The sequence below is a fragment of the Excalfactoria chinensis genome, chromosome 1, assembly GCF_039878825.1.
Source record: "Excalfactoria chinensis isolate bCotChi1 chromosome 1, bCotChi1.hap2, whole genome shotgun sequence".
Classification (NCBI taxonomy): domain Eukaryota; kingdom Metazoa; phylum Chordata; class Aves; order Galliformes; family Phasianidae; genus Excalfactoria; species Excalfactoria chinensis.
The window spans coordinates 47,961,331-47,987,089 of NC_092825.1; the positions used below are offsets into that span (position 1 = coordinate 47,961,331).

Sequence of the window (25,759 nt, forward strand, 5' to 3'; positions counted from 1 at the left end):
TGCTCCTCTGCCCATTGCCGTTGAGCAATCTGGGGTGCCCAGCTATTTGTGCGCTATTGCAATGCAGCTGCAGGGTACACATTGCCTGGGATAACGGCTGTGCAGAGCCTGTGGCTGATGGCAGGTTGATGGGAGTGGGATGCAGCATCACCAGAGCCACCCAGACTGGGGTGGGCACATCCAAACGAGGTGGGCAGGAGGATCTCGTGGGGCTTCCCCTCCCCAGCCCACTCTCTGCCCTGACTCCACATGCAGGGCTCGTAGCACGTCTTGCTTCAGCACACACACATAGCAGGTGGAGGGGGAGGCAGAGCTGCTTGCTTTTGGTTTTCGACCCTCATATCTTCATTTCACATCATGAGTCATGTTACGTTCTGAGCTGAGTAACTGCTGGGGCTATTTTTACTCCAGCTCCGCGAGCTTCCTTCTCACCGCTGCCACCGCCGCTCACTGCGCACCCAGGGGCAGAGGATGGGGATGAGGTGAGTGGAGGGGCTGCGGGCAGGGATGGGGCTGGGGATGGGAAGGGGGAAGGATGCCCACCTCCTCACCCTGGGAACGAAAATAGCCCATGCCTCGTCAAAAACAGCAGCTGACCCGCGGTGCGTGGCGCGTTCACACACACGTATATATATTTGTTATACCAGGAGAAGGGAAAGGGGGGAGGGAGAGAAATTCCTTTCGAGTGCTATTCACCAGTCTGGAAAAATAAAGAAGGAAAGCAGAACATTTTTTCCTTTCATCAAAACAGGAAAGAGAGGGGGAATGGGGTGGGGAGCAGATCCATAGACATAATGGATGGTTGCCAGAGTAAGGAAATTGTTCCCTTCTACCCTAAACTTGGGGGGGGGGGGGGGGGGGGGGGAGAGAAATATCAGATGGTGTGAGCAGAGAAGGCTGCACTCCCTCCTCTCTGCTGTATGCCTGCAGGAAAGCAATGGGAAATCAGTATCCTCAGCTTTGCCCTCCATCCCTGAATCCTGCTCAACCTGCATGCTCCTAGAATCATAGAATCACTGGAGTCGGGAGAGACCCTCACAGGTCATCCAGTCCCATTCCCCTGCAATGAACAAACAGATGAATCAGGTTGGCAGTGGATGGTGGTGCTTCTCCTTCACCCCAAGGACTGGCACAAGCCCTCTCCCATCTCCTGCTGTCAGGATCAGTGCACTGTCCCAGGGATGTGTCATGCTCACCTTTGCCAGGTCTCCTTTGGGAAGGGGTGATTTGGGAAGGGGTGAGCAAACAGACAAGGTGAGGGGCAGGAGGAATTCCTCTGCCATGGAGCTTCTAGAGGAAGCCTGGCAGGTCCCACCAAACTCCTTGCCCTGGGGTCAAGTGCTTTACTCATCCTTGGAAAGCACTTTCCCTGCCAGCGCCAAGGGCAAGGAGGCGAATTGTGCAAGCCTTGCATGCCCTGAGGCTCTGCTTTTCTCAGGCACCAGATATAAACAGCAAGCTGCCTGCCTGTCTCTGTCTCCTTCCTTCGCTCCTCTTCCCCTTTCCTCCTGTCTTCCTCCCATAGACTAAACCCAGCCATCAGGAAGCCGTGGCAGCTTCAGCCTGATGGCTCTGTTTGGGATAAACCCAACAAGACCATTCCCGGTGGTGTAAAACCGATGCACCCCAAGAACCTCCCAGTGCAAAGCTGCTCCCCTCCATTGACAGCAGCCATGGAGAGGAGGTGGGGGATGGCTCACCCTGCTCCGGGAGCAGTGCAACACCTAAACTAGGTGCCTTGAGTGGGCGGGCTGACTACACGCGGGCTGTCAACACCTCCTAATTTCTTTCCATTGATGTTTTGCAAAGTAGGATTCATCACGGTGAGGCTGAGACACCTCAGCTGTTTGGATTGAGTCTTGCTTTCCATTGTGAACCCTGTTTTGCTTCCTGCTGTTTCACAATACTAAAAGAAAAAAGTGGGGGTGGGGGAAGGGAAGATAGAGAAGATATCACCCTAACATCGTGCCTCTGTGGATGGTGGCAAGTAGATCATTTTTTCCACCAATGTAAGATGAAGGGATGGTGGCCTCACATCAAGAAGCCATGTGTCGCCCTAGGGCATGTCCTGACCTCCTCCCTTGTGATTAGAAAATAAGTGAAGAGCACAGCTGTTTGCAGCTGGGGAGCTGCTGTGGTGGTGAAAGTGTTTGAATAAGAAATCCCACTACAGGTTCTTAACGAAATCTGTTTGTGTTGCACTTTGTCTGAGGGGCCACTGCCAGCTGCCATGGTTGCAAGAGGACGTTGTCAAGTTGCAGTGCTCCAATGGGACATGGTCTGGCCACTCTACGTAGCCTTGAAGCATCTTCCACCGCAATGCAATGGCACTGGGCTCCAAGCCCATGTGCTGTGAGATCTGTGGCACTGATCATAGAATCACAGAATTATTAGGGTTGGAAAAGACCATGAAGACCATCTGGTCCAACCGTTAGCTCACCCCCACCATGCCCTCTGACCACATTCCTCCGTGCCACATCCACACGGCTCTGGAACAGCTTCAGGGATGGTGACTGCACCACCTTCCTGGGCAGCCCTTTCCAATGCAGCACCGCTCTTTCTGGGAAGAAAGTTTTCCTAATATCCAACCTGGGAATATTTCCTAATATCCATCAGTGGACTTGCAAGCCTCCACCCAACAGGCCATGAGAGAGGACAATAGTGGTCCCTATTAAATTTAGGGGTTCATAGGGTAGATCATGAGCTGATTTCTCAAAAGCAAGAGAATAAATGGAACACTAATCTCAGGGCACAGCAGTGTTGAGTGCATGCAGCCCTGCTGATCTCAACCCCAATGAACTTGGTGGAGTGAGACTGGCACAGACTGAATCTCAATACCTCACTGCAGAAAAATCTGTGCCTGTCTTAAAAGCAGAACGAGCAAGGCAACACGGCTGAAGCCTGAGCATATCGCATATCGTCTTGCTCTATTTCCAGGCAGGGTCATAGGTAGATGATTAGTCAAATTCCAAACATCCTCTTCCTTGCCGTCTGGAGATTCGGCGGGGATTAGCTTTTTGTTTCTGATGTCGAGCTTCTAAAAACCGCCCTGCATCATCCACGTGAAAATAAATAACTCTATTTCTATCCCAGCTCACATGTAACGTAGCCGGATATTATATAAAAAAAATAAGCACGTAGCCCCCCAAAAGCAGGCCCTGCAGCAGCTCTTGCTCCTACCAAGCAAGAAAATTAGCAGCACTCCCTGCTAGCTGCATCCTTCTCCTCTCTGATGGTGACAGATCTCCCTGCTGAGGAGTTTAATCAGCCCTCCCACGCGCAGGCTGTTCTGCCCTGGCACGGCGGCCAACACTATGGCACGGGACAGCCTTGCACAACTGGGATGAGGCCACACAAGTTGTTCCAGAGCTCCTCGAAGGGCACATCGTGAACATCAAAAGTGTTGTGGGGTCACCCGGAAGCTGGTTTGGCCGTGCTCCATCATCAGTGTTCCCCCATTGACCTCTATGGTTATGGCCTTCCTTCAGCTGGTGCCACCTGGAGTGAGGTGAGGTAGAGCTTTCCCAAATCCTTTTTTTTTTGGAGCCTCCTACAGATTTAACTCAGGCAGACAGTAGGGCAGCAGCTCCACTCCACTGGGGGGGCGGGGTTGGAGAAATACCTGGTATGCTATGGAGAATGAGTGGAATTCTAAGAGCGTCCTGAGGAATTAGAGGTGGGACAGGGCTAGCACCGCTGGAGCATCTAAGGTGAAGTCCTTACTAAAGTGTCTGGCCATGGACACAAGAGCAAAGGTATGTCTTGCATTTCCACTTCCTCCCACTTGAGCTTCAGGCTGGGACTGAGCCACCTGAGGGACTCCCAGGACAGTCTTCGTGTTCCACTCATGCAGATTCCCCAGCCTTTGGAGCTGGCACAGCTCTGCTGAATGCCCCATCAGTGGGGAAATCCTCCCTTCATCTTCTGGAGCAGGGGCAATCGCTGTGATCGTATGCAACCTAAAGGCATCTTGATCCCTTGCAACCCAAGGGAATCTTGATACATTGCCCAACCATAGGTCCTTCCATTTTGCAATTGAATTCCATGTCTCTGAAAGGGAAAGCCACAGAGGGTCCCCAACCTCATTGTGACCTTCCACACTAACCCTTGGGACCAAAGTCAGGTTAGGGGCATAACTATCCAACTTGGAGGCGTTGTCATGCCTACTATGCAAGGACGTTTGATGACACCTCGCATAGTATATATGTGAGTGCTGGCGTGAGGTGGCGTGTTTCAGAGAGGATTGGCTGCATGAGAAACCCAGATAGTCTGAGAGAGAGTGTGTGATGCTGCGAGATGAGGCCATGAGGGTGTGCGCATGTGAGAAAGGAAGGGAGAGGGGGAGAGTGAAGGAGAACACATGGATGCCCAGGGATGTGTGAATGAGATGAAATCTGCACGTAGCCGAGCATGCGACGTAGCAGAGAGGAGGAGAAGGGAGATGCTTGGGATGCAGAGCGATCGCCTGCCGAGTGCCTGCAGTGCATGACACTGCAGGAATGTGTCGGCGCAGAGCAGGCTGCACAAAGGCGTGTGCTTGGCGAGTGTGCAACTCCACACCGGGAGATCGCCCGTATGCACATGAGAGGGCGTGCCAACGTGTGTTTTTGCAATAGGTTGTGACTCTTTCCTGGACTCACCTGTTAGCAGCTTCCCTCCCCCCCAGCATGCCGCTGCTGGCTCAGTTTCCCTTCAGATGCTTATTAGGTTGTGAGGATAATCAAGCCGCAAAACACCTCCCGGTGTCACGAACAACACCAACGATCGCCTCGCAGCAACGTTTCAATTTCTCTGGCTTTCTTTTTCTTGCTTCCTCCCGCACACAAAGAGATGCAGCTATAAAGCCGGCTCTCTCCTCACAGTATTGTAAGGGAAGGAGCCGGGGGGGGGAAACCGGCTCCCGAGAACCCGGGGCAGAAAAATAAACTCCCGTGCTGGGAACTCCGCTCTGCTTATCCCTGCCTGAGGAGGAAGGAATTGCCGTCCCTGCTCCTCCAAGCCACGTTAAAGGGGGTATCATAGAGTCAGTCGTTTCTAATCAATTAATCATTCCATTGAACACACTTTTATTTTGTCAGCCAGCAGCAGCGAGATTTTTCACTTGATTCTCGGAAAGAGGAGGATGGCAAGTTATGCTCCACCCATCTCTCCTTTATAAAAGCGGCAGCCCCGGGTGCCAGTTCAGTCTCTCCCAGCTCGCCGCTGCAATAAAGCCCCACCAGCTCGCTGCGCTCCCATTGCATTTCACTTTTCTGCCTTTCCCTCAGCAGGGCGCAGGAGGTGGCCGGGCTCTGAGGCTCATCGAGACTCGCACACACACAACCCGGAGCAATAAAAGCCATCTGATTGCCCTCACCTGTCTCCAAACCAAAGCAAAACCAATTGCCGGCGTGGTGAAAGGGACGGCACCAGAGCCAGCGCCCGGCGTGGGGATCCTATCTAAAGGGGAAGATCCGATCTACATGGGAAGGTCTGATCTAAAGGGGAAGATTTGATCTAAAGGGGAAGATCCAATCTGCAGGAACGTCTGAAGGAACAAGAAAGAAAAAAAGAGTATTTAAAAACAGAAAGGAGAAGCTGAGGAAGACTTAATTTTTGGATTTTGCACCAAACTTTGGAAAAGTTGTTTTTATTTTAATACCTATTTTTTTTTTTCACCCCCAAGAACACTGCTACTCATTCCCAAAAGCTCTTCTTTTTCAATGCGCATGCATTTAAGAAAGCAAGAAGACCAAGAGGGAAAATAGCACACCGACCACCTGCTGAGGAGCCACTCATTGGAACACATAGCTGGATGCCTGGTGCTCAGAGGGGCTTCTCCCCACCCACCCTATGAGATAGCAGAGCCCCCCGGCCCTGCTCCCCGCACCTCCCGGTGCTGAGGCAATGGGGACCGGCAGCCTGCTTGCTGCCTGAGGCCAGCTGCCAGTGCTTCCCTCCCTGGGCTCTCTGTCCATGTGCCCGCAGCCGGCAAGGCCTGAAGCCGGCATGAATTTCGGCGTGGTCTTCGCCGTCATCCTCTCCCTGCCCCTGGCCCGCCTGGAGGTGAGTCCCATAGAGAGGGGAACCCGGGGGGAGGCAGGGGGAGGTGGGGAGCGTGCACGGAGGAGCAAAGCGGGGAGGGGAGATCGGTCGTGCTGCCAAGGATAGGAGAGGGCTGTGCCTGCAGGGTGTGAGGGCTGTAGGGTGTTTTGCCACAATTCCTCAGGAATATGGGTCAGAACTGGGGCTGGGAGGGGGCTGCCCTGTGGGTATCCTGGCACCTGGAGCCCCGGGACCCCAACACATGCAGTGCCCTTTGGTCTCCTGTAAGATTTTGGTGCTGCAGTGGCACAGGCTGCCCAGGGAGGTGGTGCAGTCACCATCCCTGGAGGTGTTCCAGAGCCGTGTGGATGTGGCACTGAGGGACGTGGTCAGTGGGCATGGTGGGGATGGGCTGGCAGCTGGACTGGGTGATCTTAGAGGTCTTTTCCAATCTAAATAATTCTATGACTGAAGGGATCAAAAAGATGCGGTGCCCAGTTCCCACCGCAGCCCTAGACAGTCAAGCCATGTGTCAATGAGCAGCTCAGCTGCTGTCAGAGGAAATCTTCCACCCCAACTTTCCACCCTCTGCATCATGTCTGCCTTTTCCTTCTCCATTTTCAGGCAGTTCCATTCATGGCATCACTACCCCACAGGCCCGTTTTGCCCAAGCCACAAAGGGAAGCAGCTAGAGCTGTGGGCTGCCCAGTGGTTAAGTTTGTTTTTGGCAGAGGATGACATTTCCTCTGTGAGTGGCTCAGATTTTGCTCTCCTATGCAATACCAAACATCAGCTCTGGTTGGTGCTGGGGTAGGGCAGATGTGCCCAATCCCAGGGCCCTGCTGATGTATGCAGGGTTGGAGCTTGGCAATTCTGGGTCTCCTTTGGGTTTCTTAGAAAGAACAGTGACATTTATCATTTTATGACTGGAGAACTGAGAAGGCTTTTGCATGAGCAGGCATAGTCACAGAATCATTATGATTGGAAAAGACCTCTAAGATCACCCAGTCCAACCGCCAGCCCCATCCCCACCATGCCCACTGACCACGTCCCTCAGTGCCACATCCACACGGCTCTGGAACACCTCCATGGACGGTGACTGCACCACCTCCCTGGGCAGCCTGTGCCAGAGCCTGTTCAGTCCCAACATCTGCTTCAAGGATGGCATGTCACCTCTGCACCAGGAGCACGGTGTGATTCCTATCAGGCTGCAAACAGCCGGCATCCTCCGGAGGGGGCTTGTACCCCTGCTCAGCCCTGCCAAGGACAGTGCAGCAGAGACTGAGACGGGGGTCTCCCCAGTCCCTTCTCCATCACACCCACTGGGAGCTGGGGGGCCCTGGAGCCCCTTCAGAAGGAGGGAGCACGTGCCCCAGCGGGAAAATATTTGCCAGTTGGAAAGTGAGGATGCAAACTGATTTGTGTTTGCCCCGAGGGCTGCAATAGCTGCCTTGCAACATTTACGGAGATGGGCTGAGCCAGGCGTGGCTTTGCCTGGGTGAAGCCCTGTTGGCAGGGCTTTCTGGAATTCCCAAGGAATGGGGTGCGGCTGAGCATTCACAAAGGTAGCTTGGGCTCTGCCGTGCCTCTTCCTGCTGGAAGGTGGCAGGGCTCATCCCAAGCATCAGAGAGTGACAAGGACACTGAAAGCTCAGGCAGACGGTGATGGCTGGCTGGATGGCATACCAGGGTTGGGCTGGTGGACAGAGCCAGGAGGCAAGTTGTATGTGTGCTTTGTGCCATGGCAACATCCCACGTGGAAGCGGTTCTTGCAAGGAGGTTCTTGCATAGTCACTGTGGAGATTCCCATTGCTGGGCAGAGGAGCAGATCGCTGGGTGCTCTCCTACCTGAAGCCAGCACATGGATGTATAGAAAAAAAGAGAGCTTGAGCCTGTCCTCAGCTTCTTTCTCGGGGCTCTGAGGGTCTCCCTTCCCTCCCTGCTGCACTCCGTCCTTCATAACACCTAGGTAGGAGTGGAGATACTGCACCACCAGGCAGGACTCGGCATCTCTTGCCCATACATTGAACCTTTCAGCATCCCTGCTGCTCAAAATCCTATGCTGGCAGAAAGCTCCAGAAGTGGTGGGGCTAGGGGCAAGGCCAGTTTTATGGTGGCATAGGACAGAGCCATCTTGTGACTGTGTGCACGCGGGTTCACAGCAACCAGAGCTGCTGAGATTTGGGAGGAGGTCCTGTCCTTGCACCCACAAGCTGCCTGTGGCTCTGCTGTAGGACGTGCATGGCACTGGGAGAAGGGGAGGGGACGTCCCCGTGGGTGTAGTTCGGGGGAGAGCCAGGCACTGGGGGCAGAGGGAGGGAAAAACAAACTTACTTTCTTCTAGGAATTCAGCGGCCATGCAAGAATATGAGGCCAGGCCTTGGGGCACTTGACAGCCAGCCAGGAGTCCATTGAGACAAAAGTCTTCTTTGATCTGCCGCGCAGTTAAAAAAGGAGATTGTTAACCTGTGTTAGACAAATAACTCCAAGGAGCTGTTAAGCAGGAAAAGCACCAGCTGCTTGGGCTGTGCTGCTGGGGATCCCTCCTCCTGCACTGCTCCCCACCTCCCGACCCCAAAACCTCCCCACCAGTTACCCCTAGGTGTGCAGTCTTTGCTTGGTCTTGGTAGCCAGCAGCAAGGTGACACCCAACCTAGTCACACCTACTGATGCTCTCCCCCAGCGGGTGGTGGAGTCTAAATAAAAGTCCCATTTCCTACAAGTATTAAGTATCAGGAAGGAGCAGGGCCATCAGTGCACAGCAGTGTTCATGCACAAATGCTCTCAGCTGACAGGTGCAAGCACTAAAGAGTATTTCACCACCTGGTGCTGAGAATTGCAGATGACTGCTTTGCACCGTGCATGGCACAGGGTGAGGAGGTGCCCCAGAGCTCTCATTGCTGGGCTGCTGGTCCCTCTCGTCCTCACACCGTGGGGTTGTCAGAAGGCATCTTCATTGTGCAGCGATTCAGTGATCCCTGAATGATGTGAGTCACTCTCACTGTGCATCCATCACTGAGGCTGAGGAAGTGATGCCTGGGGCTCTGAAATCTGCATCCAGACCTGCTGTGAGATCTGACAGGGATGGAGTGGGGCACAGAGGCTTGAGGGGGTCACCCTGCACTGCCTCTGCTTGTGTTGCGTGCAGGGTTCCCGGGGCTCTGACTGTTGGGTCCAGCTGTGTGCCTAACATCTGTCCCAGGAGGAGGTTTCTGTCTCACAACATTCAGCCACCGCATTTATCACTACATGGAGCGCCCACTCAATGGGATGGGAGCACTCCCACTGCCCCATCAGTAGAGGTGATGGGTGGGTGGCCAAAGGACCCATGTGTTTGGGATTGTGCCACCCACCGGCTGCGTTTCCCCGAGCAGAAAAGAAAGGTTCTGCCCTGAACCCATGCAGGGAAGGAGCAGCACTACACCGGAGGGACCACACACATGCCACTGACCGCCCATAAAAGCCCACATGAAAATCCTTGATGCTTTGCAGGCGCACGAGCCAAGCTGTGCTCTCAGTTACAGGGCACGGCGTGGGGCTGTGCCTTCAGCGGCATCCAGTACCCCGCTGAAAGAGCCGCTTTTCCGCATGAGTAGCCCTGAATGGAGAAAGCTAGGAGCTAAGCAAACACTCCGGCCAGCACTTTCCTCCTCTCTTTTTCTCCTCTTTCGGAAGTAGGTATCAATCAGTGCTTGCTTTCCCACACCACTCCTTTGTTGTTGCCTTGTGTGCTGCCAACGGGACCCATTCAAGGTTGCGTAAGATTCCCAAGAGATTGATAGCGTTGCACCTGTCTGCAGGTCTATCATCTGATGTCTACAGACCTGATGACTTCAGGTTGTTGGCACCAGCACCCGGTGACGTCCCACATCAGCCTTTCTGCCCACCCTTGCTGTCCTCCCAGCACTGTTTGCAGTTGCGCCGGAGCGGTGAGCTCAGCTGCAAAGGTCCATCTGCCTCTCTGCCCCAGAGCTCTGTTTTTTGAGTGTATGCAAATGGTGGATATAATTGGGCCGCTGTGGTTTGAAAAACACGCGCATGCACACGCACATACACCCGGTAATCTCACAAAGCCTGTGAGGGAGTTTCATAACAGAGGGAAATATTGGGAAGGTTTTATCTGATAGCGTAAGGGAAGTCTGTTAAAACGCCTGTACTGCAGGCAGCAGGAATGAGGGGCCACCTGGAGAAGTCATACGGTACCGGAGGAGGAAGCACTACTGACTGCTTTTATCGTGCTCAGGGCTTCACTGCAGAGCTGTGGCATTTCCTTGCATTTTTTAGGGTCTACCAACCACTTTGGTCGTGGTTTCAGGCTCATGCTTTCACGGGGCTGTGTCTTTCTCCCTGTTTCACTGGTTCTGCTGAGCTTTCCCCCACACTCCTTCGATTCCCTATGCTCCATGATGCAGCATTCACACACCACCCCTCTAATTCTCATTTTCCTCTTTTTTTTTTTCTTGTTTGGCAGGGGGACCCCATACCTGAAGATATTTATGAGATTTTGGGTGGCAGCTCCGTGCGCTCCATCAGTGACCTGCAGCGCGCCCTGCGGATAGACTCCGTAGGTAAATCTCCTCTTCACCAAACACTCCTCTCTATTTCCTTTGCTCTTTGGGGAGAAGGGAGGGAGCAATTCATCTTCCAGCAGGCGCACTCCCAGCAGACCCCACTATCAATGCAGTAACCAGGAGCACGCCCATGTCAGGGGATTGGAGCTCGATGATCTTTGAAGTTCCTTCCAATCCAAGCCATTCCATGATTCTGTGATTCCATGATTCTGTGATTCCTTAACCACTCAGGATCCAAGCCCTGGGCATTTACACGCCCAGTCCCACTTAAACCTATGGGAGTTAGGCAAGTAGATGCTTCTGTGAACCTGCCAGGTCTACAAAAAATGATAGGGGATGGGCAAGGGGAGTGCTTGGAACAGGGGTCAGCACTTCTCACCTTGCAAGGTGCACAGACAGCAGGGCTCGTGCTGGCCAAGGGTCAGGTTGGGAAGTGGAGAAAAGAGAGGGGGAAGCGGCAGAAAGAGGGCTGAGCGATTCTCTGCTTGAGCTTGCAAGAGAAGCCACGTGCCCGGGGACGAAGTCAGGTTGGCCGGGGTAGCCCTGCCTCACCTCCTGCCCCCAGATAAGAGCTCCGGGGGCTGCAGTGCCGCGGGGTCACTTGGCGCAGAGCGATGGAGCGCACAGGGGTCGGCACGTGTGGGAATTGGAGCACGCGCCACGGCGGCTGGGCTGGCCCAGGAATTTATTTATAAACGGTCTCTTCAGAGCAAATTCCTTTCTATTCTAACCCCGCTCCCGCCTGTCGTCCCCCGGCCCCCCCAGCTCGCCTTCTCTCTCGTGTTTTGTCTGTTTGGAGCTTTGTAATCCTTGCCGAGACACTATCTACGGGGGAACAGAATTTCCTGCTTTTGTTTCCTATGCCAGTCCAACCACTGGCGCAGTCTCAAAAGCATTCCCGCTGCCTTTCAAAACGGCCCTGGAGGGGCAGGGGGGGGAACGCGAGGGGGAGGGCACCAGCTGCGTTCTGCTATTGTTTGCCTTAGAAAGAGGCGACGAGGCTCCCCACCACCACCACGGCCGCTCCCTGCCCTCGCCCGTTCCCTCCTCCTCATCCACCAGCCGCACAATGGGGCAACTTCCAAAATTAGCCCCTCCGGATTGATTGTCCCAAGCTGGTCCCCCCGCCCCGAGCCTCTTCGGTGCCGGCCCGGCGTGTAGAAGGACAACCTGAAGAGGGAGGGACTCGCTTTTTCAATAGGAGATTTGTTTCGAGTCAACAGTTGTTGCTATTTTTCTCCCTCCCTCTCCTCTCATCAGCTTAACCTTTGCGCAAAAGGCAGCCCCCACCCTGGCTGGATGAAATGCAGGATGGAGGGGTGGGGAGATGCATGCAGTCTGTCATCTCCTAGTGCCCAAGGAACAGATTCATCTCTATCGCAGCCACCAGCTGCATTCAAGGCTGAGAAATACAGCGAGCTGTCTCTTGCTGGCTTGGTGACCCAAAGGGTACAGAACAGGCTAGAGAGACTGGAGTCATCAGTTTCACTTGAGGTCCCTGGCACAGAGGACAGGGACACAGAGAGCCAGGATCAGGAGCTTCAGGAGCCAAGTGGACTGAGATGTTGCTCTCCTGACCTTAAACATTCCTATAGACCCAATAGTTAAGGTGTGTTGGGTGGAAGTCATCTCCATTAACTATGGCTGCCCACTGGCTAGCCACGGCCACTTGAGGCAGTCACCCAAACACCCTCTGTAGCCCTTGAAGAGCTGTAGGTCCTTAGAGAGCACAACCCCCCAGATTCTGTGTGTCTGCCTCTGGATGAAATAAATGGTGACCCAGAACTAATCACACCTCTCCAGACACTCCGAAGGGAGTTTGCCTCACGCACAGATGTGGGCTGAACAGACACAATTCCTCCTCATGTACACAGCTTCTGTGCACATAACCCCAATCCTTCAGTAGTTGCTTCAGAGCTGAGCGGAGAGCAACATCCCCACAGGGAGGGCTGTGCTCAGATAGCACTGAGGAAGAGGGATGGGATGTGATGGGTATGGGAAGTCTGCTCCAGCACATATCTGATAAACAGATATCTTCCACTGGCCCCAGATCCCCTGTATGAATATTGCTCCCTAGATGCTGACGTCCATCCAGCTTCCTTCAGCTGCTAAAGCAGGCCACAGAAGGAAAGAGCCGTGGCCGGGTGGGAGCTATCTCTGAGAGCAGCCATTGTCCGCAGCTCAGGAGGGGCTGTGTGCTGGAGTGCTCCGTAGGGATTATGGGCATTTCTCTATTCAGCACTTCCTATGGGAAAAAGTGGAGGGGTGGGAGGGCCCTGCACAGAGTTGGGCTGAATGCTATCTGCTTTCCTCTCCCATCTTTGACGGAGCTACCTCCTGCTCCTGCAGCTTGCTGTAGAGCAGTAAAGGGGAAAAACAGCCATTTCAGCTTCACTTTCATGTTCAGCTATCAAACTGACTCTAGCCTAGAGATTCTTATGCTGGGCTGTGGACCCGCTTGCCGCATCCTGGTTGCAGAAGATCAATCTGAACCCCTTGGCTGCACCTCTCCCACTCCAGGTCACAGCTGTGATTTGCTGTGGATTTACACATGCAGCGTGACACCCCAGGGCCTTGGCTTATTCCTTATGCCACATGTCTGCATTGTGCTTGGTAGGCAGAGCACCAGTGCCTGATGGTTGGACTAGATGATCACAGTGATCTTTCCAACCTTCATGATTCTATGATTCCGATGTTGTACGATTCTATGATTCTTCTCCCACCCCTACCCACTGCTACCAGATCTCTCTTTCCCTTTGCAGAGGAGGACAGCTCTAGCTCTAGCCTTGACCTGAATGCAACTCAGCCCAGCCAAAACCATGTGTCCCTGGTTCGAGAGAGGCGAAGCCTTGGTGAGTGTGGGGTGCTGCACCTCATACTTGTGGTGGGGTACAGATTATAGTACACATGGAGGCACTGTGTCCAGGAGGGAGGTGGGCAGGTGAGCAAAGGAGAAGAGCATGTGAATGTGGCAAAGCCGTCTGGGGTCTGTTCCTCACCCCAGCAGATTGGTGACAGTTGCACAGCTTCTTTCATCCTCACACCTCCTCTTGGCCTCTACAGATGCTCTGGCAGCAGCAGAGCCAGCTGTCCTCGCCGAGTGCAAGACGCGGACGGTGGTCTTTGAGATCTCCCGTGACATGGTGGACAGCACCAACGCCAACTTCGTGGTGTGGCCCCCCTGCGTGGAGGTACAGCGGTGCTCCGGCTGCTGCAACAACCGCAATGTGCAGTGCCGTCCCATGCAGATTCGTGTCCGGCATGTCCAGGTAAGGCAGACACAGCCCCCTAAAACCCAAACCCTTGTTCAAAGCTCACATAGCTGCCTGTTCCCTGATGCTTTCTTTATGGCCACGTGGTCCTGCATGGTCCATACAGTGCTCAGTCTCTGGCACGGTGATGTCCATGCTTTTGCTGTCCTGCATGTGTGAATTGTCACTGCAGCAGTGCTCCCTTGCTATTTCTATGTCTTGAGAGGGCCTCATCTTCTGTGTTAGAGCAGAAGAATCAGGATGAGGCACTGGCACAGGTTACCCAGAGAGGTGGTGGATGCCCCATCCCTGGACACATCCGAGGTCAGGCTAGAGGGTCTCTGAGCACCCTCATTGAGCCGTAATCATCCCTGTTCATTGCAGGGGAGTTGGACTAGATGACCTTTAAGGGTCCTTTCCAACTTAAATGACAAACCAGACAAACCAGGATACTTTCATTGCAGGAACTGTTTTCAGTGCAGAAAGAGGAGGGCTAGATGATGTCAAGGCTCCATCCCTCAGCTGCTGAAGGTGTTACAGCAGCTTCTCTTTACCAGCCCCACGGTTACCTCCTGAGCCACTCCAGAATCGAACAGACACCTGACAGCTCACCTCTCTGCCCGCCTCTCTGCTAACAATGATCTCCTTGTAGCTTCCTCCCGGACAGCTCTTTTAAAAATAATACTCATTCTTCATTAATCCTCTGCCTGAGCCCTAAGAGACTCCCCCAGGCAGAGGTTGACTGGGAGAGATTGCATTCAGGCAGCTCTGTTCGTCAGGAAATTCCTTTCTCAGAAAAGCCAGGCTGAAATGAGGGAAAAGCAGGGGGGGGGGGTGGTGGTTCAGGAGTTGTTTTTGTGGAAAAAGCAAGCGAGAGGTCAAAAGCCAGCCACAAAAAGTGACCTGGAAATGGTTTCTTTGAGGACAGAGGTCTCACTATTGTTTGGCTGGAAGTGTTTGTCTAGCGAGCAGCGTGTGGTCTGAAGCGCATGGAGTGGGCTTTCAAGGAAAGATAAACAGCGTGGCCGCAGCAGTGCTGCCCTAGGGATGCTGCTGGGGGGCAGTGGGTTTGGAGGAATTCAATCCCACAGGCAAGTATTTATAGCTGCAGAGCACTTAGGGACTGTGTGCTTGTCAGATAAGCTGAATGGGGTCAGACCCAGAGTGGGAGGACCCCAGGCAGTGGTGGGATGCAGCGTGAGCCTTCCCTGAGTCAGCACTGGTGGAGAGTCCGAGGGAATTTCCAGAGCACCGCCTTGCACTGACACACAGGGCTTCAGCCCCATGAGTTATTAAAGAGCTGCAGACAGATTCAGACAGGCCTGGTGAGGCTACGTCTGCTCGCATCGAGCACAGGCTGTTCTCCTTTTGCCCTTCCTGCGGGATCCTGCGGTGATTAATTCTGGTTGCCCCCAGGTGCACACCATCCCGGCTGTACCAACAGCTTCTGCATGTGGTCAGCCACTCATCCTTCTCCCCACCAGCAGCAGAGACAAGTTAGGAATGGGAGAAACAAGCAGTCAAATCCAAGTTTAGCTCTGTCCCGCTGGTGTGTGCAAAATTAGCTCCTTGTACACCAGCCCTGGCTTCAAACTGTGAGCTCTGCACTGCCTTCTGCCCCGATAGGAAGAGAGCCAGTGTGTAAGTGCACAAACACTGATGATTTTTGCAGAGTGGGAGCTACAGCCACGTTCATCTTTTGGCCGCATCTCTCTCCAAACAGGTGAACAAAATCGAGTTTGTCCAGAAGAAGCCAGTATTCAAAAAAGTCGTCGTGCCTTTGGAGGACCACGTGCAGTGCCGGTGTGAAGCGGTGTCCCGGCCGCCCCCCAGGAGCAGCCGACCGGCACCCCGTGAGCAGAGACGTAAGGGCCTCAGCCTTTGTAGTGCAGGGGGAGGCTTGGGAGGGAGGAATGAGCTCCCCGCTGGGCGGTGAGGCGCTGGCATAGGCTACCCAGAGGAGCTGTGGTGCCCCATCCCTGGAGGTTCAAGGCCAGGTTGGATGGGGCCCTGCGCAGCTGAGCTGGTGGGGGGCAGCTCTGCTTATAGCAGGAGGTGGGACTGGGTGAGACTGCAGAGCTCTTTGGTGACAGTGCGTGGGGAAAGGCACTCCAGCATGACCTGGCTTCCCCTCACTGTACGCCCTCCCCTCTCTTTTGGCAGGCTTCTCGCCGTCGTTCACCACAGCTGCCATCTCCCAGAGGAAGCGGGTACGCCGGCCACCAGCACAGAAGAGAAAACACAAGAAATACAAGCATGTCAATGATAAGAAAGTGCTGAAAGAAATCCTCATAGCATAGAAGTGCTGGCAGGGGAGAGAGAGCACAAGGCAGGTGACAGCAGACTGTTCTTTTCCCTGGGTCAGGGTTCTGTCCTGGTGCTTTGGATCCTTCCCACAGCTCCAGCAGCAACTCAGCATGGGGCTGCAGCGGGACCTGAGCGTGGGAAAAGCCCAGTGCATATGACCCATGTATGGCTTTGTGGCTCTTGGGCTTCAGCCTCTCCTTTGCCTTCCTCAAAGGCAGACAGCAAGCCTGACTTCTCTCCACACCTAAATTCCCGTGGGATCCATGTTATTCATCTCTTCTGTGGAACGGCTCCTGTTCTCCTTTCTCTATTGATTCTCTGTTGAAAGAAGAGAATTAATGTTGCTCTGGGGATCCCTTTTCCTTTCATTTCATTAGTTTAGTTGGCAGAAAGACTCTGAGGCAGCAAAGCGCTTGGTTCATCCCTCTCCTAGCGGGAAGCCTGTGTGCTTGAGAGAGGTCACACCAGGGAAAGAAGAGCTGGAATCTCAGGCAATAGATCTGGACTTTGTCAGTCCAAGGCCTGATTCTTCTCTCTCTGACTTGTGTAAACAGGAGTAATTCCCTCGTCATCAGAAGAATTTTGCCCCACCACAGCTGCTTGGAGGAGCCTGGGCCATGCCCCAGTCAGGACAGGGGGACAACAGCTCCTGGGGATCTGGGGACAGATCAGCTCAGCTTTGGCTTGAGCTATCTATGAGGAAATATAGAGAATGTCAAAAGCCCTCCTGAGCTCTTTGATACCTGAACATTTCTGGAGGAAATGGCAGAGGGTTATAGGCTGCCCAGGGAGGTGGTGGGGTCACCGTCCCTGCAGGTGTTCCAGAGCCATGTGGCACTGAGGACGTGGTCAGTGGGCATGGTGGGGATGGGCTGGCGGTTGGACCAAGTGATCTTAGAGGTCTTTTCCAACCTTAATGATTCCAACCTTCTATGATTCTTTATCCTAACGCTGTGCCTGTTTTTGTTTGCCCTACAGGTTAATTTAATATATTTGCTGTATTGCCCCCATGGGGTCCTTGGAGTGATAACTTTTCCTCTTTGCCAGTCTGCCTCAACGACTGATTCAGGCGGCAAATGGTGCTTTCCTTTCCATCAGTGGACCTTCTCCTACCGAAGCCTCTCCCTTCTTTCATTTATTAACATTTTAAAGTTTTACAAAAAAACAAACAAACAAAAACAACCAAAAAAAAAAAAAGAAAAAAAGACAAATGCAGCTTATATATATATATGTGTATATATATATATATATATATATACGTATGAGAAAAGAACAAAGTAGAAATGAAACCACAAACCCCCCAACACACAACGAGGACAGAACAGTGCCCTCCCTGCTCAGGTGGACAGGATGGAAAATGTGAAAAGGAGAGTGGGGCCAAATCCTTACTGCAGGGAGGAGGAAAACGAATGCATTGAGGGAAGAAGGGGCATTTTCGTCCTTCCCTGTGTGTTTCTGTATGGCCTGGGCCCGGCTGAGATCAGCACTTGCACTGGACCTGCGATTTGACACAGGCGTATCTCAGACTGCGGGCGGCGTCCCATGATGGAAAATGCACTATATGGACCTTTATCTTCCTACCTGGACAGAGATCTATTTTTAACGTGCGTGTGTATATTTTATTTGAAAAAGAAAAACCAAAACCACTGAAATACACGACATCTCGGGGAACACAAGTAAAAAACAGAACGAAAACAAAGAAGCCAAATGCCATTCCCCCTTCCACCCCCCTTACCCCCCTGCTTTTCCCCTCCTGCTCCTGGTGCTGACTGGAAGGTGTTTGGACCGAGGGGAAGGAGCAGCCGGTGGCAGAGCCGTCCCCATGCCCTGGCCCTGCTGAGGAGCTGCCTTTGCACATGCTGGTGGAGAACTCAACTTTCCAGGCTCGGACTCAGAGTTATTTTTTAAATTCACTCTGTATGTGTGAGCGTGTCTATGTGTGTATATGTATACGTGTGTGTGCGTGTGCGTGCGTATTTATACATACCTATATAAATATATATATATATGTTCTTAAACGGATTTCATTCCCGGCCGCGGGCAGTTTGGAGGCACACGTCCCCCTTGGCTCCATTGGGTTGGCATTGCACTGCTCAGTGCCTGTGAGTTTGGGGCCAGGACAGGCAGATCCCTGCTAACAACTTTCTGCCTCGGGTGCTCTTTTCTCTCCCTTTCCACCACCACCCAGCACCACTTCCTTGCAGGAGGTGAAGCGGCAGCCGCAAGGCGATGAACAACAGCCAAACTTAGAAGCATGACTTAATTCCATCAAGCTGTCCTTGCCTGCTCTGTGGTCCTGAAAGCAGAATCATGTCATTCCCCCGGGCTCCTTAACCCCTTTGTGGGTGTCCGGTGCACCGTGCCTTTGTTGCTCTCCAGCTCTCCCATCTGTTTTTTCTTTCCCCTCTCAAACTTATCAGGATTTTACCCATTGGATGTTACATGCTCCTGCAGGGAGCGAGCTGTGCACTCCTTCATCATCTCCATCCAAAATGGGAATTCCCACTGTGGGACTTTTGCACTCCTGCTCCAACCTGGCAGCGTCACGCTGTGGTGTCACCCAGCAAAGCCCCGGGGGAGCTGGGGATGGGGGCAGAGCCACAGTGTGCGGCTTCTCAGGTGGTATATGGGCTCAGCCCCCAGCCCTCGAGTCTTAAGGCACTTCGTTTTCCTCTTTCAAAATGTTTCCTTCAGTTTGTAAAGACGGTGAGGCTTTACTTTATTCTAATTTTGTTTTGTTTTGTTTTTTTAACGTAAGATTAATTTATATTCAGTACTGTATTTAAAGTTGTAAAAAAAAAGAAAAAAAAAGAAAACAGAAAGCAAACCAAACCTCTCAAAGAACATTTTCTTTTGGGAGCTGAAGGAAATTCAACCAGAAGCACACACAGCTCGTGGTCAGGCACAGCGGGATTCCCAGCACGGCCTGTTTCATTTACACTCACTTTTCACACTTACACCCAGGCTGCAGCACAGAGCGAGCGCTGCAGGGAAAGTCCTGCTCGCTCCCATGAGGGCAGCTCAGCAGACACCTGCCCGCAGCATCTTTGCCAGCTCATGGGCTTCATCAAAATGAGTCAGGCCTTGGGGATTTCTTATCGAGGGTCCCCTTCTCATTAGCAGCTCCGCTCCGAGGCACAGCCAGAATTTCCCTGCGCTTTCATCGCAGCGCCGGATTCCTCTGCTTTGAAGGAGCTGGGACGGTGTTTATGCTCTTCAAAGCTGTGCAAACATTCAGCCAGGTCCCCCCTTAGTCACACTGTCTAGACACTATCAGTCCTTCCCTTCTTCAGAAGGGCTGCTGTTTTTCCTGTTCCCCCCGAGCAAGGGAGTGTTGTGCAGTCAGTGAGTGCAAGACTGGCAAAGCTGCTTGCTGGGTTTGAGTTTGGGTTTCAGTTTGGGTTTAGGTTTGGGAGAAGCATTCCTTCCTTCCAGGCAGGTGGCATCTCGAAGCCACACTTGGAGCCCCCATCATGACACCAAATCCACACGGGATAGGACATGGCAGGGAGATGGGACACGACTCATGGGACACCAAGGCAAGGCAGGACATGGTGGGGAGAGGGGTTGCATCCCTTAGTGGCCCCACTGTACTGTCCATGCATAAGAGCCCGGTGGGTCCTGGGGGTGGAGGAGCTGCCTGTGCCAAGCAGAGCACACAGAGGGAGGAAAATATGAAGAATTAAAACCTACTTAGGAAAAAAGAGCCCACAAAGCTCTTCTCAAAGTGGTGCAGCTGTTCACAGCTCGCCTTCACACAGCCTGTGACCAAGCAGAGCCGTGTCCCCCCTTAGCTGTAATCTGCTGTGACCAAGCAAACATGTTGCAGACCTGGGAATTTCCCCTCTTAAAAGGCATCGAGAAGGAGCCAAATAGCCTTGGCTGCTTCCAGCTTTCATCTTGGGATTAGTGGAACGAGGAACCCCTGGGCCCCAAAATCCAAATGGGCTGCCAGGGTTTTGGGAGCAGAATAGACTTGGAAAACACAGCCCCTTGGAATTACCAACTCAGCCAAAGGAACTGTTTGCAAACAATTAAGCAGTGACCCAAAAGTAAGGAGCGGGGAGGTTTGTGGCTTGACAGTCAGTGTCGAAATGCTTGCTGTGATTTTTTCTGCAGGCACTGCAAAAGCCAAGAGGCAGCACGCTCAGTTTGGGGATGCCGAGAAGCTTGGGAAACTCCTCGGTTCCCAAATCTGCTGACCTTCAGCCAACGCAGTCACTGAACCTCAGCTCCATGCCCTAAAAGCCCAACTCACAGGGTTCTGCTGCAGTAATAAAGAGGAGGAAAGGTGTTCAAGGCCAGATTAAATGGGGCCTTGGGCAACCTGATCCATTGCCTGATTTAAGTGGCTGACAGTCCTTCTTGCAGTAGGAGATTGGGAATGGATGATCTTGGAGTATCCTTTCAACCCACACCATTGAACGGCTCTGCGATGCTCCATGCCTGGGGTCAGAGCAGAGCACAGTGATGGATGAACTGCAGTGTGCATCCCTCTTGTGTAGGCTGCAGGGGGACCTGTGCCTTTAAAGCCTGCAGAGGTGTTATTTCGGTGGAAAAAGTGCTTCATGGCCATGATGGAAATTGTTTGTATCTGACTGGTTGACCAAAGAGAGAGAAAGAGAGAAAAGACCTTCCTTCCCTGCAATGGATTTAGGAATTTTTTCCGCTAATCAAGAAGAAAAACAGAAATCATGTGCTGGGGGGCCGGGAGGAAAAGGAGGCCTCCCTGGTGTCCTATAAACCTGGGGGCTGTGAACAACACATGGAGATGGGAGCACAGCTGGCCCTGGAAAATGTGAGGCAGCCAAGAAGCGTGGTACAGGGGCAGCAGCCCTGGGGCTGTGCGAGGACATGGTAGCATGGCTTTGACCAGACCTAATCTGTGTTCCCAAAGGATGCACAAACCCAGATGAGGTCCACAAAGGGCAGGATCAGCGATCTCTGCCGTAAGGTTTCTCTCAAGGGAGGGATGGATCTCATCAGAACGTCCTTCAGCTTTGTTATGGGCTCGTCATCTACCTAGTGCAGCTCTCACCAGCGGGGCTGAACCTGGAGCTGAGTCCTGGCACTGGGGTTTGGCATGGATGAGGCTCCTTCCCTGGCTGCTGTGAACAGCCCCGACACCAAATAAAGCATTTTCTCAGCACAGCCACCTCCAAGTGTGTTAAATGAAACAGAAAGGAGCAGCTGAACAGGATCTACACTTTTCCTCCATGATACGCATTTTCCCTTTTCCATGGATAGTTCCACCAGCTGAGCTGCAACCTATTGTTGTGCTTCTTTACTTACTTAAGTTTCAAAGCCCGGGGCCAAGAAGGAGCCACCAGAAGGCGTGCTCTAGTCATGGGCATCCACATTCCACCGCTGGAGCGGCAACAGCTCCCATCCATCCATGGGTCTTCAAATGAATGTGGGGTGTTGGTGAGGAGTTGCAAGAAACAGCTACAGTGAGCTTGTAATGGAGTAGGAGAGTGCAGTATAGTTCAAGTAGTGTGGGAGTTTCTTTTGGGGGACTTTTTCTTCTACTCATTTCTACCCTTCGCCCAGAGATCCCCCTTGCTTGCCCAGTGGGGGCAAGCATTTTGCCACCTGGCTTATGCACGCACCAGTCAAGGAAACAATTCTGCAACTAAAGGAGGAAATCTCCATCCCAGCTATTTCCAACCTCTATTGTTTGTTCCCTTGCTCATGCATTACACAGCGCAGCGAGCAGAGCGGTGAGATTGCAACACTGTGCATGTGCTTTCAGGCATTTAATTTTAGCCTTGCAAGAAGGATTTGTGGTATCAAGAAAGCCCAGTTCTAAGGAAAGAGGAAACCTGTGATTCTGACACTTGACTTTGACCAAAAAAGGAAGCAAATCATGTTGGTGACCTAATGGCTTTAGTCATCTGTGCTGCAATGCTCAGGGACACAGTGGGTGCACAGAAGAGTTTTCTCACCCCAAGGGCCTGTGGCAAGGCTGGAGCCCTTCTGCACCCAGAGCTTCATGCTTTGGGCTCTAGGACCTGCCTGTCTCACAAGGACAGCATCGCTAGGGCTCCCTCAAGAGCCTTCCTAGTACTGGGGCACATCTCTGCTTCCTCAAAGGCAGCAGCATGCTTGGTGTCCTTTTCCGGATATTATTATGTATATATTTTTTTGAAATCTTGCAGATATAACAGTCTTTCAATTCCTCAAAACCTGGCTTCTGCATGTGATCAGAAACATCGCCTCCTTTCTTGCCTGTCCCTTCCCCTTCCAACAGTACATGTGTACAATGGACGGCTGGAGCCAGGGGGGTTCCTTCTCCTTTTGAACAGCCCATAGGGTACAATGTGTGCATTTCACTGAGGAAGCCACCAAGCCCCAGCATGGCATGGAAAGGGAGAGCCCAGCACCTCGCTTTGACCATGAGGGAGGACCACCGCAATGTAGCTTTAGCCCTGTTTGGTTTATTGTGTCAATGAATGAAGGGGGAAGAAAAGAAAACAAACAGAAAGGAAAGAGGAAGATGCTATATACTATACAAAATTAATCAGAAAGCTTGCCCAGACATGGTGCCTTCTAACCCGTTGTCCCAAGAAGAGCTGCCCAGTGTTGCGGAGAGCAATGATTTCTCACACCACGAAACCCATGAACGCTGGATTCATGCACTAAGCCCCTGATGTATCTCCATGTTGCTTGGCTAAGGGCACACGTGGAGGCTTGACAGGTTCCTGCAGTCCAATGCATTCCCACATGGGGCCGTGCTGTGTGGACTTGAAGGCTCCTGGAGAAGCAGAGAACGTAGGAGAAGACCTCAAGGCTTGTCCTGTGAGTACTTATGTACTTAGCACTCAGGTGAGGCTGCACCTCAGGTACTGTGATCAGCTCTAGCCCCTCACTGCCAGAAAGACATGGAGGTACTGGAACGTGTCCAGAGAAGGGCAGCGGAGCTGTGAGGGGTTTGGAGCACAAGTGTGATGGGGAGCGGCTGAGGGAAATGGGGTTGGTCAGGCTGGAGAAGAGGAGCTCGGGGGAGACCTTATCACACTCTATGATGACCTGAAAGGTGGCTGTGGTGAGGTGAGAGTCAGCCTCCTCTCCCAGGTAGCAGTGATAGAATAAGAAGAAATAGCCTCAAGTTGCACCAGGGGAGGTTCAGGTTGGATATGAGGAAACACTTATTCTCCAAAAGAGTGGTCCTGCAGTGGCACAGGTTGCCCAGGGAGGTGGGAGAGTCACCATACCTGGAGGAGTTCCAGAACCATGTGGATGTGACACTGAGGGACAGTGGGCATTGTGGGGATGGGCTGGCAGCTGGACCAGCTGATCTTAGTGATCTTTCCAAAGTTAATGATTTAATGAGAAGGAGGTGGGTGCCTGGTCCTCAGCACCAGGCTGTTCTGCAGCTCTCCCATTCCTGGCCAAAGCAGGAATGCCAGGAATGTGAAATCCCGGCACACCACCCCCATCCTCCCCCCCCCCTCAAACACATGTCCCTGTCCCATTACAAGAACAGGATATTTGCCCAAGCAACATCCACTCACACACAGTTCGCTATCAGGAAAAAACACTCAGTCAGCGTCTGGAGGAGCTGATGGGCCGACAGGGCTTCTGTATGGAGAGCAGGAGTGGGAGCTGCAAAGGAGGCATCAGAGCAGACAGGAGAATTAAAAATGTGGGGATTTAACTCCATGGCAGAGCCATTGGACTTCAGGTAAAATGGGCTGGGGGCTTCTTTGTGGGTGCCCCCAGCCTCATGGACACGTCACACTTGCAGTGCAGGCTCCATAAATCTGTCCTGTCCCAGGTAAACAGGATCTGGTTGTGCTGCCTGACCTTGTTTACCTCTCCGAAAGAATCTGGCTGGAATTTTCTTTCTTTCTTTTTTTTTTTTTTTTTTTTTATATATATATATTTTTTTTCTTTCCTCAGGGCCGGTGAGTCAGCCAGCAGAAATGCGCGCAGCCTTTCCACACTGACTCACGCTATTGCCAGCCGCTCCCCTCTGCCCCACGCCACTGGGCCAGGAGAAAGCACCACATCCCCCTGCTATAACCCACGTACCCGTGGTGACCGTGTGCTAACAGTGGCATCGGCGGTGACGGTGGCAGGTAGGAAGTGCTGCCAAACACTTGAGCAGCCCCCCCCGTGCCAAAACACAGGAAGTGCGCTGAGCAATCACCCCGCGCATTGTCAGCTCCAAAAACACCAAAGCAAACAAAACAAAACAAAATAATTAAAAAAAAAAAAAAAATAGGTTTAACTAGAACAATTGCCTTGGAGAAAAGAGAAAAAAAAAAGAAAGAAAAAAATCAGAGGCCAAGGGGCCTGGCCTGGTGCCAGACCCCTTGTTTTCGCTTCCCAACACAATGCACGTTAAATAATACTTCCTTCTCGCAACACGGCCCTCTCTGGCCGCCCCTGTTTGTCGCGGGGTCCAAGCTTAGGGTAACGGCCTTGGGGAAGCTGCTCTGCCCCCACTGCCCCTGCCTGCTCCCACTGCTGCTGAGGAGGAGTGAGGGCACCTGGTGGCTCAGGGTGCCCTCCCAGACTCTGCCACCCATTGGCAGGTTGGGGCTGAGATGACTTGTGAAGTGGGAGCTCCCCAGGGTCAGCCATGCAGCCATCCCAAGTTACCCCCATGTAGACATGTCCAAGTTTAGAAGCCATGCATAGGAGGTGATCACAGCAGTCATATGGAATACACTGATTTATTGCCAGGTTAAATAAAATAGAATTAAAAATATATATACACAAAATTCATAGGATGAATGGTTTCATGACATTTCTGGCCAGGTTTCCAGCTTGGGATAAGGGGAAAAACTTGGCTCTCCAGTCTTCAGGTCCCACTTGGCTTGGGCTCAGCTTTTTTCTCACGGGGATTTCTCTTCCAAACGATAGTGCTGCTGGCCCCCACACCGGACAGATGTTTGCGTTGTGGAGGAATCCAAGGAAAACCAGTTTTGTTTATTTTAGCTTCTTTCCTGAAATATTTAGCATCTGAGGCACCACCACGCCTCTTGTTTGTTGGCAGTGTCAATCAACAGCCATCTCTGTTTCTACCTCTCTTCTTTCTCTGCCTCCATCTCCATCTCTATCTTTTTGTCATGGGATTTTGGGGATTTTTCGTTAAATATAAGGTGCAAGAAATCCTGGGTTTCATCCCCCCATCCCCTCCCCATGTTTGTACACAAAATGGCATTGCTTCAGCTGTACATGTGCTACCAGATCTCTGCTTTCTTAGTTTGCTGGGTGAGATGGACCCAGCCTTTAGGATGCACTCAAACCATCCACGTCTGACAGTTACCTGCTAGCACAGAAGCTGGGCCAACAGCAGGGTTCACCTGACAGCACACATCTGGACACTGGCTCCTGTCTCACCCAGCCGTCTCAGCTCCCTCCACAGTCAACAGAGATAGGCACCTCCGTGAAGCAACTCAGCTTAATTTCTGGAGGGTTGGGATGAATCATGCTGTGGCAGCGCTCAATGCTCCCTTTTGTCTAGAGTAGGAGACAAAGGCTGCAGGTGTTTGACTGCCTAATTTTCAGCCAGCTCTGTTGAAGGTGCTTAATTTTCAGCTGGCAAACAGTAGGCACAATGAATCCCACCTAGGGAGAACAATGTGCCAGTGCACT

At 52.5% G+C, this 25,759-nt stretch overlaps 1 protein-coding gene across 4 annotated transcripts; it reads left to right on the plus strand.

The window, feature by feature from the left end:
* Positions 1 to 224: 224 nt before the first annotated feature.
* Positions 225 to 18,964, plus strand: PDGFB (platelet derived growth factor subunit B). 4 transcript variants are annotated; one of them, XM_072337916.1, is made up of 8 exons: positions 225 to 482; positions 5,268 to 6,045; positions 10,496 to 10,592; positions 13,358 to 13,447; positions 13,659 to 13,864; positions 15,570 to 15,711; positions 16,010 to 16,179; positions 17,132 to 18,964. In XM_072337916.1, exons 2-7 carry the CDS (start codon positions 5,956 to 5,958, stop codon positions 16,144 to 16,146), a joined length of 762 nt encoding a protein of 253 aa, XP_072194017.1. In that variant the 5' UTR covers positions 225 to 482; positions 5,268 to 5,955; the 3' UTR covers positions 16,147 to 16,179; positions 17,132 to 18,964. The 4 variants fall into 4 exon arrangements, with proteins under 4 accessions (XP_072194017.1, XP_072194006.1, XP_072193997.1 ...); XM_072337905.1 differs by having other exon boundaries at positions 237 to 482; positions 16,010 to 16,175; XM_072337896.1 differs by having other exon boundaries at positions 286 to 482; positions 5,271 to 6,045; positions 16,010 to 16,175.
* The last annotated feature ends 6,795 nt before the right edge of the window (positions 18,965 to 25,759 follow it).

Excerpts from the sequence above, each read along its gene's own strand:
- PDGFB (XM_072337916.1), top strand. The coding sequence starts at position 5,956 with ATGTGCCCGCAGCCGGCAAGGCCTGAAGCCGGCATGAATTTCGGCGTG. Across the intron at positions 6,046-10,495 it reads TGCCCCTGGCCCGCCTGGAG|GGGGACCCCATACCTGAAGA; the intron begins GTGAGTCCCATA and ends CTTGTTTGGCAG. Across the intron at positions 10,593-13,357 it reads CCTGCGGATAGACTCCGTAG|AGGAGGACAGCTCTAGCTCT; the intron begins GTAAATCTCCTC and ends TTCCCTTTGCAG.